We start from the raw sequence: 16976 nt of genomic DNA on the forward strand, positions 1-16976 counted from the left end.
AATTAATTTTGGCTTAAGTTCCGTTAATGTCCTTATACAGCAGAGCAGCAGTCATAACAAACAGGAAGACTAAACAGAATTGCAGAACAGCATTTGACACTATAACATGTTTTTAACAAGATATTTTACTTTGGTATAACACAAGTCATTCTGTGGAGCTAACCCCACTGTATTTTCGCAGCGTGAATACCAGCAACATCTTTGTTTACCGTTAACAGCAACGCCATTCCTCCCACTTTTCCAGTTCCCATTCACTCTCATTCATTTTAGTGCCCTCGCCGAAATTAATCGTTTTATAACACAAAATAACTATGGACGATAATAGGTCGATAAAAGAGGTAGTAGCATCAAATGGTCACAGGTTTTTTGAATATCTGGTGCATTTTCAATGATTTATTGCCTTATAAAAGAAAAGACGATCTGGAATAAGTTGTGTTATTTTAACTATGAAATGTATTCTTGAGCATAATAAGTATTCACTTGGGCACATGCATTTTAACAAGCACGGAACCGTCCAGACCCACGGCGCAACTCACTTCTGCAGACACGTTTTAGCTGGCACCACCTGCGCATGCATCCGACTAAACGTGGGAAAAATCAAATCTGAAAATAGTTTCTCTGGTTATATCTAACCTAAACCTGAAAACAGGTAATCGGCAAAAAAACCTTGGACCTTACTGTATGACATCTTTTATCAACCTATTATCCTCCATGGTTTCTTTGCATTTTAAAACAATTTATTTTGGCAAGGTCACAAAATGAATGGGAGTGAATGGGAACCGGAAAACGAGAGCAACGCAAATACAGTGGGGTAAGCTCCACAAAATTGCTTGTGTTGAACCAAAGTGAAATATGCCTTTAAGTATGGAATTTTTGGAATATCTTGAAGACCAGCCCAATCTCCACAAACCCATGATCAAAACCTTGGACAAAAATTCAAGTGTTCAGAAATAGCTAATGTGATTAATTGATGACATTCATTCATGCTTGCCCAGTTTTCTGCCGAGACTTTATTTGAAATGCTATTTTCCAAATTGATCATGTGTTGATAGTTCATATTTTATAACATATTAATATTAAACATATTAATGTTTCTATCTTTTCTTTTCCAGACGTGGCCGTTGGGAGTAGGGACATCATTTTCCTTATAGATGGGAGCCAGAATATGGGTGGCACCCTCTTCAATGCCGTCCGTGAATTCATCAAAAAGTTTGTCGATATCATGCCCATTGGACCTGATCAGGTACAGGTGGGTGTAGCCCAGTTCACCAACACCCCCAAGCTGGAGATGGACCTGAACACGCACAGTACCAAAGAGTCCCTTAGCACTGCAGTCGGGAAGATGCGCATAAAGGGCGGCACTCAGGAGGTCAACATTGGGGCTGCCCTGGATTTCGTCAGGACCCAGATGCTGCGGGCTGATAAAGGGAGCCGCATCGGCCAGGAGGTGCCCCAGCTGGTGCTGCTCTTCTCAGCCAAGAAGGCCAGCGACACCGTCGCCCAGCAGGCCATGGAGCTCCACCGAATGGGCGTCCTGACCATGGCTGCTGGCTCCAAGAATGCAGACGAGGAGGAACTGAAGACGATCGCTTTCCACAAGAGCCTGGTCTTCATGCTGAAGGACTTCCGCGGACTGATCCGCAACCCCACGGTGCTCATCTCTCCGCTCTCCACAATCTCCGGAGTTGTCGTGACTGAGCCACCAACAGATTCAAGTAATTTACTCATTATTTATAAAACCATAGAACATAGTTTAGTCACAATCAAACAAACCCAATGTATACTACCCTTGCACAAACAATGGCAGCTGGCCATAGTTGACGAAGAAACTTAGTTTGAAACTAGATTGCAATATGTAAACCACTTAATCGAATTATTGTCTTATTTTAAATCATAACAAAATACAAATACTTACAGTGTTGCCCAGATTGCTTTAAAGAAATAAATGCTTTTTGATGCACAGTGAATTGTGTCTGTGGTGGCAAGAATGAAGTTGATTATCACTTCTATATAATTGTATACAAATACAACACATTTGGATTTTAAAAAGGATAAGATGCGTGGCAAGTAAATGTATTACTGTATGGTAAATAATTTTGATTTTAAAAGATATTTATGAAAAAAGATTATACTTTTTTTATTTATTGGGTCCTGTGTAATTGAATCTCTTTATGAACCAGTACAGGTCAGCTTTTCTTCAGTGGTATCTGAATGTTCACTTTCAACTGTTTTTCTTTCAGATACTTTTACTGTTACCTTTGTTTCATTGAATGGCATCAGTGTCATTTATAACGATATAAACTTAATAAATAGACGTCATTATGATAATCTAATGTAAAATAATCACGTCCAGGCTTGAATTTGAACATTTACCCTTCATTTTGGGTTGACATAAATCCTCTAGATTTGTTTTGCACAAGCCGTTTGGAAAGATAATTTTGCTGAACATACATTTACAGAGAAGGCATTTACCAGATGCTGCTGTCCAAACAGCTTACACAGTTTACATTAGTTAAATGCAATCCATTTATACTGCTGAAATTTAGTGAAGCAGTTCAGCTTGGGCATCCTGCCTAAGGTTACAATAGTAATGTCCAACCTGAAAATTGAACCTATAACGTAGATGTTGCAAGCCCAGTTCACCAATATATGTTGATACACTGCAATAATCTATTTCAGGTCCTGCTTGTCACTTGAAATTATTAGTTAGTCAAAATTAAGTAGAAATGTCGATTCCATTCCCAGCCTAAATAAAAATATCCTGAGAGGCGCAGTTTGTAAAAGGGCTGGGCTTGGTGATCAGTAGGCATGTTCAGTTGACAGCCACAGTTTGTGATTCTAAATTTAGGAGGGTTAAATGAATAACCCATAACATCAAACTCAGGCATATTCCGAACTGTCATTGAAATATTGTGTGTGTGTGTGTTTTCCTCCACTGCAGTTGAAATAACAACGGTGGAGACCCAACGCATCATCAGAGATATTGTCTTCTTGGTGGACGGGTCTGACTACGTTGGAGAGGCCGGTTTCGCTCATGTGCGTGACTTCATCTCCCGCATAGTGGACCGGCTGGACGTGCGCCCAGGCAGGGTGCAGATTGCTCTGATGCAGTTTGCAAGGGAACAGCGCACAGAGTTCTACCTGAGTACTTACAACAACAAGAAGGATGTTCTGGATGCCGTGGCTCGGATCAGGCCAATGGGAGGTGATGTTATTTACACAGGGGCAGCCCTAGAGTTTGCCTTGGAAAACCTCTTTCAGCCATCAGCTGGGTCCAGGAGAAGACAAGGGGTCCCGCAGGCAGTAGTTCTCATCACTGGAGGCCCACCTCAAGATGAAGTCAAACGGGTTGCCGATAAGGTAGCAGTGGAGGGAGTTCTGACCTACACAGTTGGTGCTGGCCAGGTGGATGAAAATATCTTGAAAACTGTTGCCTTTGTGCCCACCTTGGCTTATTATGTGAGCAGATTCGATGACCTGACAAGTGTTGTTGAAAACATCATGACACCTTTAATCACAGTGGTGGGAGACACAGACACTATTATCACCGAAGGTGAGCTCATAATATTGTATTTTATGTTTAGTTCTGTTCTACTTATATATTGATTTGGGATTTTACTTGGCAGTTTCACTGTAGGGATAATCTGTTTAAAATATGCATATGATGAACTACTGGATAAAGTTTTATGGATCAAAATGTATGTTTTCCTTTGCAGTAGAAACTACTGAAGGCAAGAGGGATGTGGCATTTCTCATTGATGGCTCTGATGCTGTCGGAAGTGATTTCCAGTACATCAAGGACTTCATTCTGAATGTTATCGAACCTCTCAACGTTGGAATTGATAATGTGCGGGTTGCTGTGGTTCAGCACAGTGAGAGGCCCTCACCCAGTTTTTACCTGGACACTTACAAAACCAAAGAGGATGTGTCTTTGGCCATCAACACCATGAGACTGGCTGGCGGTCGAACTCTGAACACAGGGGAAGCTCTGAAATTCATGAAGGACACGGTCTTTTCTGCAGAACGGGGCAGCAGAGCAGCTCAGAATGTTCCCCAGTTCCTGATTGTTCTGACTGCAGGAAAATCAAGGGACAATGTGAGAGGACCTGCTGGGGCACTGAAGACAGAAGGAGTCTTGCCCTTCGGAGTGGGGGTGAGGGATGCAGACCAGAGTCAGATTGCAGCAATCTCCCACAATCCTTCCTTTGCATTCACGGTGAAGGAATTCAGCCAGCTTAACAGGGTTCAGAAGCAACTGGGGAGTTTCGTCACCCTTTCCGAAGAGAACTTGAAGACGGTGATAGAGCAAGGTAAGCTGAATTTTATTCTGAGTGCTGCGAGATGGTCTGTTTTACAAAATTTTGTTTTGCAATGTTTGTTGCTGCTGGGTTGACAAAGCACTGTTTTCACCTTTAAATGTCCTCTATTCAATTTTGCCTCAGTTCATGTGGAGGATGTAAGAAAAGACATTGTTTTTTTGCTGGATGGGTCTGATGGCACTAAAAATGGATTCCCAGCAATGCAAGACTTTGTTCAAAGAGTAGTGGAGAAATTGAATGTGGGACAGAACAAAGACAGAGTCTCTGTGGTCCAGTACAGCAGAGATCCAGAGGCTCATTTCTATCTGAACACGTACTCGACAATGGAAGAAACCCTTGAGACCGTAAGAAACTTGAGGCACAAAGGAGGGAGAACCCTCAACACTGGGGCAGCTCTCCAGTATGTTAGGCACAACATCTTTACTGCTTCTTCTGGGAGCAGACGACTGGAAGGTGTTCCTCAGATACTGATATTTTTGACTAGTGGAAAATCTAGGGATGAGGTTCGGGGGCCAGCATTAGCTCTTAAAGACCTTGAAGTTATGCCGTTTAGCATTGGAGTGGGCAGTGCTGATTGGCAAGAGCTTGAAATGATTTCCTTCAAACCCAGATTTACCTACCAGGTTTCAGGGTTTTCCGACCTGTCCTCAATACAAAACCAGATTGTTGCCACAATTAAGAGCTTTTCAAAAGATACAGATGAAACTGAAAGCCCAGGAATTCCAAGAGTAGTAGGTAAGAACATGAGCATGGGTTTTAAACATTGGGTAGTGGAAAAAGAAATATAATGTACCTGTCAATTTTGAGAATGATGTTGAAATTAAAGTTTAGTCCAACGGTAAGCTAGCAAAACCATTCTACCTTTTAGTTGTATCTGTTGATTGCATTGGATCTATAAACTTCAAATCCTTACATACTCCACACATAATTCCAAGTAAAGAATACTGAAACCATATATATTCTGTGCTATTATTTCACAATTTACGAACATATGCCCATTCAATTCTTTATTTCATGTTGGCTGCTATCCTGCCATGGATGTTTCCTCCTCAGGAAACCATGACTATGTTCTCCATACAGATCTTCTTTCTGATACACCACCATTCTTGTTTGTCTTATTTCCTCTTTAAAATTAGTGTCTTTTCTTCTGAAAAGATGAGATGCTGACAAAGCTCTTGGAGTTCTTTTTCATACAGATGTAATGCCTGCTTTTCAAATACAGTTAATCTTTTCTGCAACTTTCCATCTTTTCTGCACCTATAATTACATGACTGAAAAATGTTTCAGACATTTTGAAATGAAAAATAAAGGGTCTTTCTGCCAGCTGTTATTTAACACATGATTTCAGTAATTGATTTCTGTACTATTTGAATAAAGCATAAAGCATTTTCCATGTTTCTGTGCAATGTAGAGAAATGCTTTGTAATAAGGAGTAGAGTAGAAATATGAACATGGGCATTGCAATGGGAGATTCCACTTTGGCATTCCATCTTTTTTCTTAATCTTTTGTATAGGTATAGTTTTAAGTCCTTCTTGCATTATATTGTCCTGATTAATGATCTCTACTACCATTTTCTGTTTTCTTTTTCTTCATAAATCCTAGTTGATACAGGAGACATCAAAAGGGATGTTGTGTTTCTGCTTGATGGTTCTGATGACTCCAGGAATGGATTGCCTGCTATCCGAGAATTCATTCGAAGGATGGCTGAAGACCTTGACATTGATGGGGACAATGTTCGAGTTGCCGTTGTACAGTACAGCCATGATGCTTCAGCTTACTTTTACTTAATGACTCATAAAACCAAGAAGGATGTTGTGTATGCAGTGAGAAGCCTAAGACACAAAGGAGGAAGACCCCGTAACACTGGGGCAGCGCTCCAGTTTGTTAGGGACAATGTCTTTACTGCTTCTGCTGGGAGCAGACATCTGCAAGGTGTTCCTCAGATTTTATTTGTATTGACGACCGGAGGGTCAAGTGATGACGTCACGGGTCCTGCTGTGGATCTGAAAGGCCTTGGAGTCCTATCTTTTGGCATTGGGTTGAAAAATGCAGAAGAAAATGAGCTCCAGAGTATTTCCTACACTTCCAGGTTTCTTTTCAATCTGCCTGCCTTTGGTGAACTCATGTCCATTCAACCAGAAATCCTTTCCTTTATCAAATCAAAAATGGAAGTTGAGCCTCCAACTATAGTTGGTAAGAAAAACCATAATTTTGCAGTCCGTGAACAGCAATACACATTTTATTATCTTATCATTTTTCCTTTCAACTATTGATCTCCACTGGTTTGAATACTTATGAAACTGCTTTATCATTGGAAGAAAAGAAGCAATTGATCAGTTTCATCAATTTCAAACAATCTACGCTCTCTAGAGACCAGCTTTTATGCTTTTATGTGGGTATCTTGTCTATATCCACAGTCTTGATCAAGTAAACAAAATGTGGATATGCAGGTTTATCATTTTGTTTACATCTGACGCACTTCCCTTTCCATGTTCTCCCCCTGAGAACTTCACAAGTTGCCTTTCGGATAAACTGTCCGGAAAACTGTCTGCTTGTGAGCGGCAGAATCCTTCATTGCACTTTGCTCTACCTTGAGCCAATGATTTTCATATCATTGCCTGGCTGCTCTCAATATAAACACTTCTGATCCGGTAGAAGACTGGTCTTATTTATTTCCTCTCTTTCCTGCTCCTTTTAATCACTGGACAAGGAAAATATTTCCAATTACACTGTATTATACAGTTTCCCATAGAACCTGAAATAACATCAGTTTTATTGAACACTGTATTTAACATTATTATTCTCTCCTGTTTCATTTTCCATAACTGATTTGTCTGATTTTCTCTTGCATGTCTTGCAAAATATAATTTAATTAAGACTAACATCATGAACGTTGAATGGTGTTATGTGATATAAGCTAGATCAATTCCATGATTTTTTCCCCCTCCTAGGAACAGTGATTGTATATGCAGAGTAAATGAATTATTTCATTATTATAGTTTATGGGTTATACACTAAATGATTCCTGCTTATGTAATTTTTCCATGATCTTTGTTATAATTGAATAGGTTGTTTGTTGTGTTTTAGTTGAACTAGATGCAGCAATGAGAGACATTGTGTTTCTGCTGGATGGGTCTGATGGTACTAGAAATGGATTCCCAGCAATGCGAGACTTTGTTCAAAGAGTAGTGGAGAAACTGAATGTGGAGGAGAACAAAGACAGAGTTTCTGTGGTCCAGTACAGCAGAGATCCAGAGGCTCATTTCTATCTGAACACACACTCAACAAAGGGAGATGTCATCAATAGTATAAGAAACCTGAAACACAAAGGAGGAAGGCCCCTCAACACTGGGGCAGCTCTCCAGTTTGTTAAGGACAACGTGTTTACCGCTTCTGCTGGGAGCAGACGCCTGGAAGGTGTTCCTCAGCTACTGATTTTGCTGAGTGGCGGGAGGTCTCACGATGTGGTTAGCATCCCTGCATCAGCTCTGAAGGAGGATGGCATTGTGCCACTCACTATTGGGACAAGAGATGCAGATATAATTGAGCTACAGGTGATCGCACACACTCCCAGCTATGCCTTGTCTGTCCCTGGATTTGATGATCTTCAGAGTGTTGATCAGCATCTCTTATCGTTTGTTAAAAGTGTGCCTCGTCTGCCGAGACCACAACCAACAACTGTTGTAGGTAAGAACGAATGTTTGGTGGTAACAAGATTTCCAAATTTGAAATGTATTTGCATCACTTTCTATAATATTTGACTTGAAAACTGAACTGGGGTATTCTGTAAAAGCATGCATTACTGTACTTTTGACCTACATGAAATGTGAGTTCACTGATCTTTTATTTACATCATTACTGTAGTAAATGTCTGAGTTACACGCCACAACGTATGTACATAACATTTGCACCTGCACATCCATTTTAGTATATGAGTTTCTTACATGCTTGGAAAATTCTATACAATATCTAAAGAGCATTTGACCTGACTAATCTATACTGTACTCTCTAGTCAAAACAGACACAACACAAAGGGATATTGTGTTTTTACTGGATGGTTCTGATGAAACTCAGAATGGATTTCAGTCAATACGAGACTTTGTTCAAAATGTAGTGGAAAAACTTTTCTTAGAGGAAGACAAAGACAGAGTGTCTGTGGTCCAGTTCAGTAGAGACCCAGAGGCTCATTTCTATCTGAACACATACTCAACAAAGGGCGATGTCACCAATAGCATAAGAAACCTGAGACACAAAGGAGGAAGGCCCCTCAACACTGGGGCAGCTCTCCAGTTTGTTAAGGACAATGTGCTTACTGCTTCTGCTGGGAGCAGACGTCTGGAAGGTGTTCCTCAGCTACTGATTCTGCTGACGGGAGGAAGGTCCAGTGATGATGTCCACGGTGCTGTTACAATGTTAAAGGAGTTTGGAGTCATTCTATTGGTGGTTGGTGTGAAAAAAGCAGACACTCTTGAGCTTCAAATGATTTCTCACAAGCCCAGCTACTCTTTTTCAATTCCAAATTTCTATGATCTTCCAAGTGTCCAACAGCAAGTTGTTTCAGCAATAACAAAAGTCACAAAACTCACCTCCACTGATTTGCCATCAGTGATAGGTAAGGACAAAAAACATTTGCATCTAAGAGCATACATCTGACAATTAATCATTGAAAGATTGAAGTTGGTTTTTTCTAAATAATAGCTGATGTCAATAAAACTGTTATTGATAGAAGATCCTTCTGGTACATTACATTTACATCTTTTTTTAATGGCATTATTTTGTTGTGTATAATTGTATGAAAGAAAGGGAAAACAGTGTTTTGTATTTGATTTGAACCCCAAGTGGAGATCAAATGGAATGATAGCTGTGCACCAGAAAGCAATGATCAAAGAGATTGTACTAAATGAAGAACAATGGCACAACGATACAACAGTTTGTATCTTCAAGTTCTGACAAGGGAAATTAAATATTAACAACTGCACTACAAAGTAGTTTGCCAGCCATTCAGTGTGCTGCATTTGTGGAAACATGAATTCAATTTTGCTTTATATAAGTTTTTCTAAATGCTGCATTATACCACTTTCAAACATCCACTCATACGTTTGCTTCCTATGAATTTTAATTTAATACAAAGGAATAGAGCTCTGCATCCTGACCCAAACCCGATGGGGCCCAAAGACATGCTATGACTGGGCCTGTATTGGGCCTATTTTTAGATCTGTGACGTCAGATCAGATTGGTTACGGCCCACTGCCAACCCGGAAGTTCACAAACAGTATCGTAGCCACATTTCTGCCAGCTGTTAACAACAATTGACAACACTTGCATAAAGTTTTAAGTTTCTGCTGTATACCATTATGCTCAACTAGCAAATTATAACAGCTGTATTTGACAGTAGAGTAGCGACTAACTTAAAGAGGCAATTCACCCAAAATATTTTGTATTCGAAAAACTAAACAGCAATGTCTCTTTCCAAATATAATGGCGCAGCTACTCATGAACATCCAGACCTTGCTGTGCATGGATTCATCGAAAACGACTTTCTACCAAAGTACGCCAACTTCTGTACATCCATTCAAAGTCTAAACCAAAGCCTGTCAATATTCTGGGGTGCAATGTCACCGTTGTTTTAAATCATTGTTTCAACATTGTTTAAGTGCAAAATATCGAATATGGCTGTTTTAATTTTCTAGTTGAGCATAAGGGTACAATACAAACACTAGAAGCTTTGGCTTTGTGCCATTATTGTCAATCATTGTTAACAGCCGGCAGAAGTGTTGCTCCCCCTGTTCTGTGAGCGTAAACACCTTCACTAGCAGCTTTCCTGCGGTAAGCACTACATTATCTGCTGTATGGTGTTGCTGGGTTGTTATTTCAGTAATTGGATTCTATCGGGTTTGAGCTTAAAATTTGGCTAGTTTGGCTCGGGCTATACAGATGTTGGGCTTAGGTGGACTTGGACATTATTTCTAGCCTAGAGGTGTCGACCTCTAATACTGCAAAGTATGTTTACCATGACACTACCTAAGTGAGAATACTGAACATTGAACGAGGAGAGTCATGATTATATTTATTTGAATATGATGACAGTCACATAACAAAATCAAATGCATTGACAAATACTTGTTGTAAATGTTTATGCTTGCAGCAGATGATGGGAAAAGAGACATTGTGTTTTTACTTGATGGCTCGGATGACTCAAGAACCCAATTCCCTGTAATTCTCAACTTTGTCCAAAGAACTGTGGAAAAATTTGATGTGGAGAACAGATTTTCTGTGGTCCAGTACAGTAATAATCCTGAAGCTAACTTCTATCTAAACACATTCTCTACAAAAGAAGACATTCTTGATGCTGTACGTGGCCTGAGACACAAAGGAGGAAGACCCCTCAACACTGGGGCAGCTCTCCAGTTTGTTAAGGACAACGTGTTCACTGCTTCTGCTGGGAGCAGAGGTTTGGAAGGAGTTCCTCAGATTTTAATTGTTTTGAGTGGTAAAAGATCAAGAGATGACATTAGAGGTCCAGCAACAGCTTTAAAGGAATCTGGAGTTGTTCCATTCAGCATTGGTACTGCAAATGCTGACACTCTTGAGATACAAACACTGTCCCATGATCCAAAATATGCTCTATCTATTACTGATTTTAAGGATCTCCCCACTATGCAAGAGCAGTTTTTTGCTTTGGTTAAAGAGGTATCTCATCGTAAATCAGCAATAAGATTGAAAGATTTCGGTAAGAATAATATTTTCTGCTGTATAAGTAACAATCTAACTGCATTTACTAATAACTGAAATTTAGGTTTTCATCAGTCATTGTAAAATGTATGAATTGTCTATCTAGACTATTTGTGGATTCTCTGTTTGGGGATTGAAATATTCAAAGTCTCATTAACATACTGAGGTTCTTTTGTTTTAAACAAACTGCTGGCTATAATGTGACTAAGCTTTAACCCAATGCTGAATGGTTTTTCCAGTGGATGCACTTATACTTTCTTCATCGTATTTCAGAATCCAAATCTATAAAACGAGATATTGTGTTCCTTCTTGATGGATCTGATGATACAAGAAATGGCTTTGAAGGAGTGCGTCGCTTTATTCAAAGACTAGTGGAGAAACTCAGCATGGAAGACAACAGAGATCAGGTTGCCCTGGTCCAGTATAGCAAAGAGGCCACCGCCAATTTCTATCTCAATTCTTACTCAACCAAAGCTGATGTGTTAAATTCAGTAAAATCCATCAGGCACAAAGGAGGAAGACCGCTCAACACTGGGGCAGCTCTCCAGTTTGTTAAAAACAATGTCTTTAATACTTCTACTGGGAGCAGACGTCCGGAACCTGTTCGTCAGATTTTAGTTGTTTTCAGTGGAGGTCGGTCTAGCGATGACATTAGAGGTCCTGCCCAAGCTCTGAAAAACAGTGAAATCAAAACATTTGGAATTGGAACAAAGAATGCAGATACTTTGGAGTTGCAGACTATATCTTTCACACCTTCTCATACTTTTTCTGTTTCCGATTTTGAAAATCTTGAAAGTGTCCAAGATAAAATTATATCTGCCATGAGTGGTGCTCAGGAAATACTCCCTGAAATGACTGACTTCTCTGGTAAGAATGTGGTTGTTTAAAAATGTAATATTTTAAGATTGAGTAACTTTTTGTATAAACTTTTCCTTTTGGAAAACAAGATAATTGAAATAACTGACATTCAAATTGCTTTGTATTGACCTATGGTTAAGGTTGCATGCTGGTACTGAATAGAAAACATGGCTTGTCTTTTCCAATTAATTTTTATTAGTTTCTGAATTTAAATGTCATATGTTTCATATTTGACTCAGATTCTGGAAAGATGGATGTTGTGTTTCTACTTGATGGATCTGATGAAATGAGGGATGGTTTCCTGGAAATTCGTGATTTCATTGGTAGATTAGTGGAAAATCTCAACATCGAGCAAAACCAAGTTCGAGTTGCAGTGGTGCAGTACAGTGATCGCCCCACTACTGGTTTTTATCTAAACACTCATGCAGCAAAAAGTGATGTCATGAATGGAATTAGACTTTTAAGACACAAAGGAGGAAGACCCCTCAACACTGGGGCAGCACTTCAGTTTGTTAAGGACAATATTTTCACTGCTTCTGCTGGGAGCAGACGCCTGGAAGGTGTTCCTCAGCTACTGATTTTGCTGAGTGGCGGAAGGTCCCACGATGAAATCAGAGGTCCAGCAACTGCACTGAAAGAAACTGGAGTTGTGTGTTTTGGTATTGGAGTCAACAATGCTGAGAAAGCAGAGATGCAGACAATTGTGCATGACCCAAGTTATGCATTTTCTGTTAGTTCTATTTCTTACATCTCCTCTCTTATACAGCCATTGCTGTTATCAGTTACTTCTCACAAGCAGGCAACCATAACAGGCAGAGGTGAGTTAAAGTTACTGCAGTGCAATTATATTTAACGTGACACATGCATGTACTCGGGATTGGGGCTCAGTCAGGACTTAAATCTATTCATACTTTAATGGACCTTTTCTTTAGAAAACTCTCATGGATGCACCTTGCTGATTTTTCCCCCTTATTCACTCTAGTTCAAGATCCCAATGTGAAAAGGGACATTGTATTCCTTTTGGATGGATCTGATGATGCTAGTAGTCGATTCACAGCAATACGCGAGTTTGTCATCAGCATAGTAGAAAAATTTGACGTGGACCTACAGAAAGATCAAGTTTCGATCGTCCAGTTCAGCAATACCCCAGCAGTTGATTTCTACCTGAACACTCATACTACCACAGAGAGTGTATTGAATGCAATAAGGAACCTCAAACCAAAGGGAGGAAGACCACAGTATATTGGCACAGCTCTTCAGTTTATAAAGGACAGAGTCTTGACTGCCACGGCAGGAAGCCGACGCCTTGATGGTGCCAACCAGATTTTAGTTTTAGTGGCTTCTGGCAGATCACGGGATTCCCCCAGAGGCCCAGCAAGCGCTCTAAAAAGGTTTGGAGTTGTCATATTCACTATTGGATCAAGAGCAACAGATCCATTTGAGCTACAGGCAATTGCATCCTATCCCAGTTATGCTTATTCTATTCCGGATTTCCAGAATCTTTCAAACCTCAGGCAAAACTTAGTTGCTGGACTAGCTCAAGTGAAAACAAAAGAAGAATCAAAAATTGTGGGTAAGGAAAACTATAATAGTAAAGTACACTTGCAATTATATGAGCATTTAATGATAGTAGGAAAATAAGTCATGCTGGTGCAACATTAAAATGTCTTTATTTTGTGAATTAAATGTATGAAATCCCTGGGATAATGAATTATTTAGGATATTTAAAACATAAAAGTCATAGTATGCTAAGTGTCAGTTCCTGTCATCCTGGTTGGCTATTCTTACCATACAGTTAAATCAATAATGCAAGAATATTTTTAACGGAATAGTTGTTGTTATTCAAGACTTGTGTCATTGTCTATTTCTCATGGTATGCTATATGCTTTATTTATGAAAAAGAAAATCAGTATGTTATATTCATTATATGTTCAATATGTTTTGCAGATGAAAAAGACACTGCAAAAAAAGACATTATTTTCTTGCTGGATGGCTCTGACAATAGTAGAAATGGATTTGCATCAGTGCGCAACTTTGTCAGTAGAATTGTTGAAAATCTCATGGTGGAGGAAAACAAAGATAGAGTTGCTGTTATTCAATTCAGTAATGTGCCAGTGGCAAATTTTTACCTAAACTCATTTTCAAAGAAGGAAGATGTGTTAAATTCTATAAGAAGTCTAAGACACAAAGGGGGAAGACCCCTGAACACTGGGGCAGCGCTCCAGTTTGTTAAGGACAATGTGTTAATTTCTTCTTCTGGGAGCAGACGTCTGGAGGGTGTTCCTCAGCTGCTGATTTTGCTGAGTGGTGGGAGGTCCAGAGATAATATTATTTCACCAGCTTCTGCACTTAAAGAGCTTGGAGTTTTCACCTTCGCAATTGGTGCAAGAGGCTCTGACAGTAGAGAGTTGGAGAAGATAACCCATGATCCTTGGCGTGCTCTTTCGGTGTCAGCATTCACTGAACTTCCAAATATCCACGAACAACTACTCTCCTCAATAGAGACAGTAGTGGTGCATATCACAACAGAAGCACCGACCGTTATAGGTATGTCAATTCTTTCCAGTGACAAATTGTTATTTTGGCTATATTGGTAGAGTAATAAATTTATTTCTGAAAATATTCAACATTTCTGTTGAATATGACTTCAGTCAGTCGAATCTGATGATATTAGTCAGTAAATGGATGGACTGCATTTATATAGCGCTTTTATCCAAAGCGCTTTACAATTGATGCCTCTCATTCGCCAGAGCAGTTAGGGGTTAGGGGTTAGGTGTCTTGCTCAAGGACACTTCGACATGCCCAGGGCGGGGTTTGAACCGGCAACCCTCCGACTGCCAGACAATCGGTCTTACCTCCTGAGCTATGTCGCCCCTGGTCAGTAAAATATAATTTTAGTATTTGAGCCCGAAAATGAAATGTGTTTAAGAAGGGCATTGAAGTAGAATAATGACTTCTATCTGAAAATAAAAAGTAAAACTTACTTAACATTTTCTGAAAGTAAATACTGGATTCTGAGGAAAAAACAGCGCATGCAATGGCATGCTAATTTCTTAAATTGACGGCTTCTGTATTCAACTTTTTCATAGTCGGTGACAAGGCCAGAAAGGATGTTGTGTTCCTATTGGATGGCTCTGATGGCACTAGAAACGGATTCCCAGCAATGCGAGACTTTGTTCAAAGGGTAGTGGAGAAACTGAATGTGGAGGAGAACAAAGACAGAGTTTCTGTGGTCCAGTACAGCAGAGATCCAGAGGCTCATTTCTATCTGAACACACACTCAACAAAGGGCGATGTCACCGATAGCATAAGAAACCTCAGACACAAAGGAGGAAGGCCCCTCAACACTGGGGCAGCTCTCCAGTTTGTTAAGGACAATGTGTTTACCGCATCTGCTGGGAGCAGACGCCTGGAAGGTGTTCCTCAGCTACTGATTTTGCTGAGTGGCGGAAGGTCCTACGATAATGTCGATTCGCCAGCGTCTGCACTGAAAGAGCTTGGAGTTTTGACCTTTGCAATTGGGACAAGAGGCTCTGACAGTAGAGAGTTGCAGAAGATATCCCATGATCCTAGTCATGCTCTTTCAGTGTCAGAATTCACTGACCTTCCCAGTGTCCAAGAGCAGCTTTTTACTTCCGTGGACACGGTAGTGGTCCGTATGACAACTGAAGCTCCTACCGTTATAGGTATGTCAGTTCTTTCATGTGCCATACTGTAATTATTTAATTTCATTACTTGATTAATTGCCATTGTTTTCAAATATGATAATCATGAAATAGATTTTAAATTTTCCCAGATGTAAATTTTAGATGGTAATGCATTCGATATTGAGTGATATGTTTTTTGAGCACGTAACTTGTCGATTCAAAGAGTAAGATTCATCAGTGCTCTCTGGTTTCTGAGAAATACTGAGCATGCAATAGCATGTAGTATCCTTATGTTTATATTGACGACATTTGTCTTAACTTAATTTTCTAGTCGTGACGAGGCCAGAAAGGATGTTGGTCCTATGGATGGCTCTGATGGCACTAGAAAGGATTCCCAGCAAGCGAGACTTGTCAAAGGGTAGTGGAGAAACTGAATGTGGAGGAGAACAAAGACAGAGTTCTGTGGTCAGTACAGCAGAGATCCAGAGGTCATTTCTATTGAACACACACTCAACAAAGGGCGATGTCACGATAGCATAAGAAACTCAGAACAAAGGAGGAAGGCCCTCAACACTGGGGCAGCTCTCCAGTTTGTTAAGGACAATGTTTACGCATCTGCTGGGAGCAGACGCCTGGAAGGTGTCTCAGCTACTGATTTTGCTGAGTGGCGGAAGGTCCTACGATAATGTCGATCGCCAGCGTCTGCACTGAAAGAGTTGGAGTTTGACCTTTGCAATTGGACAAGAGGCTCTGACAGTAGAGGTGCAGAAGAACCATGATCTAGTCATGCTCTTTCAGTGTCAGAATTCACGACTTCCAGTGTCCAAGAGGCTTCTTACTTCGTGGACACGGTAGTGTCCGTATGAAACTGAAGCTCCTACGTATAGGTATGTCAGTTTTCAAGTGCCTACTGTAATTATTTAATTCATTACTGATAATTGCATGTTTTCAAATATGATTAATTCATGAAATTAGATTTTAATTTTCCCAGATGTAAAATATTTTAGCATGTAATGGCATTCGATATGGTGATATGTTTTTTTTTGAGCACGTAACTTGTCGATTCAAAGGTACGGATTCATCAGGCTCTCGGTTTCTGAGAAATACTGAGCATGCAATAGATGTAGTTATCCTTAGTTTTATATGACGATTTGTCTTCAACTAATTTTTCTTAGTCGGACGAGGCCAGAAAGGATTTGTGTCTATTGGAGGCTCTGATGCACTAGAAAGGATCCAGCAAGCGAGACTTTGTTCAAAGGGTAGTGGAGAAATGAATGTGGAGGAGAACAAGACAGAGTTCTGTGGTCCGTACAGCAGAGATCCAGAGGCTCATTCTATCGAACACACACCAACAAAGGCGATGTCACATAGCATAAGAAACTCAGAACAAAGGAGGAAGGCCCTCAACACTGGGGCAGC

General features: G+C 40.1%; 3 protein-coding genes across 8 annotated transcripts in view; all 3 read left to right on the forward strand.

The window, feature by feature from the left end:
* The window catches only part of LOC135240821 (collagen alpha-3(VI) chain-like), a 65784-nt gene that overhangs the window by 15239 nt on the left and 33569 nt on the right, over positions 1–16976 (forward strand). For 4 of the 5 annotated variants that reach the window (XM_064310785.1, XM_064310787.1, XM_064310788.1 and 1 more), the window contains 3 exons: positions 1113–1715; positions 2942–3553; positions 3717–4310. In XM_064310785.1, the coding sequence (XP_064166855.1) occupies positions 1113–1715; positions 2942–3553; positions 3717–4310 (1809 nt within the window). The remainder of the gene's footprint in view (positions 1–1112; positions 1716–2941; positions 3554–3716; positions 4311–16976) is intronic. The other variant, XM_064310786.1, reaches the window with a different exon arrangement.
* On the forward strand, positions 4327–12165 carry LOC135240823 (collagen alpha-3(VI) chain). 2 transcript variants are annotated; one of them, XM_064310790.1, is made up of 5 exons: positions 4327–5054; positions 7408–8007; positions 8333–8932; positions 10466–11050; positions 11326–12165. In XM_064310790.1, exons 1-5 carry the CDS (start codon positions 4520–4522, stop codon positions 11937–11939), a joined length of 2934 nt encoding a protein of 977 aa, XP_064166860.1. In that variant the 5' UTR covers positions 4327–4519; the 3' UTR covers positions 11940–12165. The 2 variants fall into 2 exon arrangements, with proteins under 2 accessions (XP_064166860.1, XP_064166861.1); XM_064310791.1 differs by having other exon boundaries at positions 4922–6513.
* LOC135240824 (collagen alpha-3(VI) chain-like) lies at positions 13881–15652 on the forward strand. The gene is made up of 2 exons (XM_064310793.1): positions 13881–14457; positions 15000–15652. The coding sequence occupies exons 1-2, from the start codon at positions 13971–13973 to the stop codon at positions 15626–15628; spliced, it is 1116 nt and encodes a 371-aa protein (XP_064166863.1). The 5' UTR covers positions 13881–13970; the 3' UTR covers positions 15629–15652.

Source organism: Anguilla rostrata, chromosome 15 (assembly GCF_018555375.3).
Source record: "Anguilla rostrata isolate EN2019 chromosome 15, ASM1855537v3, whole genome shotgun sequence".
Taxonomy (NCBI): domain Eukaryota; kingdom Metazoa; phylum Chordata; class Actinopteri; order Anguilliformes; family Anguillidae; genus Anguilla; species Anguilla rostrata.

What these genes read in the sequence shown, in the direction of transcription:
- LOC135240823 (XM_064310790.1), top strand. Translation starts at nt 4,520, where the DNA reads ATGCAAGACTTTGTTCAAAGAGTAGTGGAGAAATTGAATGTGGGACAG. An exon ending in TGATTTGCCATCAGTGATAG is followed by an intron (nt 8,933 to 10,465) that starts GTAAGGACAAAA and finishes TTATGCTTGCAG; the next exon opens with CAGATGATGGGAAAAGAGAC. An exon ending in AATAAGATTGAAAGATTTCG is followed by an intron (nt 11,051 to 11,325) that starts GTAAGAATAATA and finishes ATCGTATTTCAG; the next exon opens with AATCCAAATCTATAAAACGA.
- LOC135240824 (XM_064310793.1), top strand. Translation starts at nt 13,971, where the DNA reads ATGGTGGAGGAAAACAAAGATAGAGTTGCTGTTATTCAATTCAGTAAT. An exon ending in AGAAGCACCGACCGTTATAG is followed by an intron (nt 14,458 to 14,999) that starts GTATGTCAATTC and finishes ACTTTTTCATAG; the next exon opens with TCGGTGACAAGGCCAGAAAG.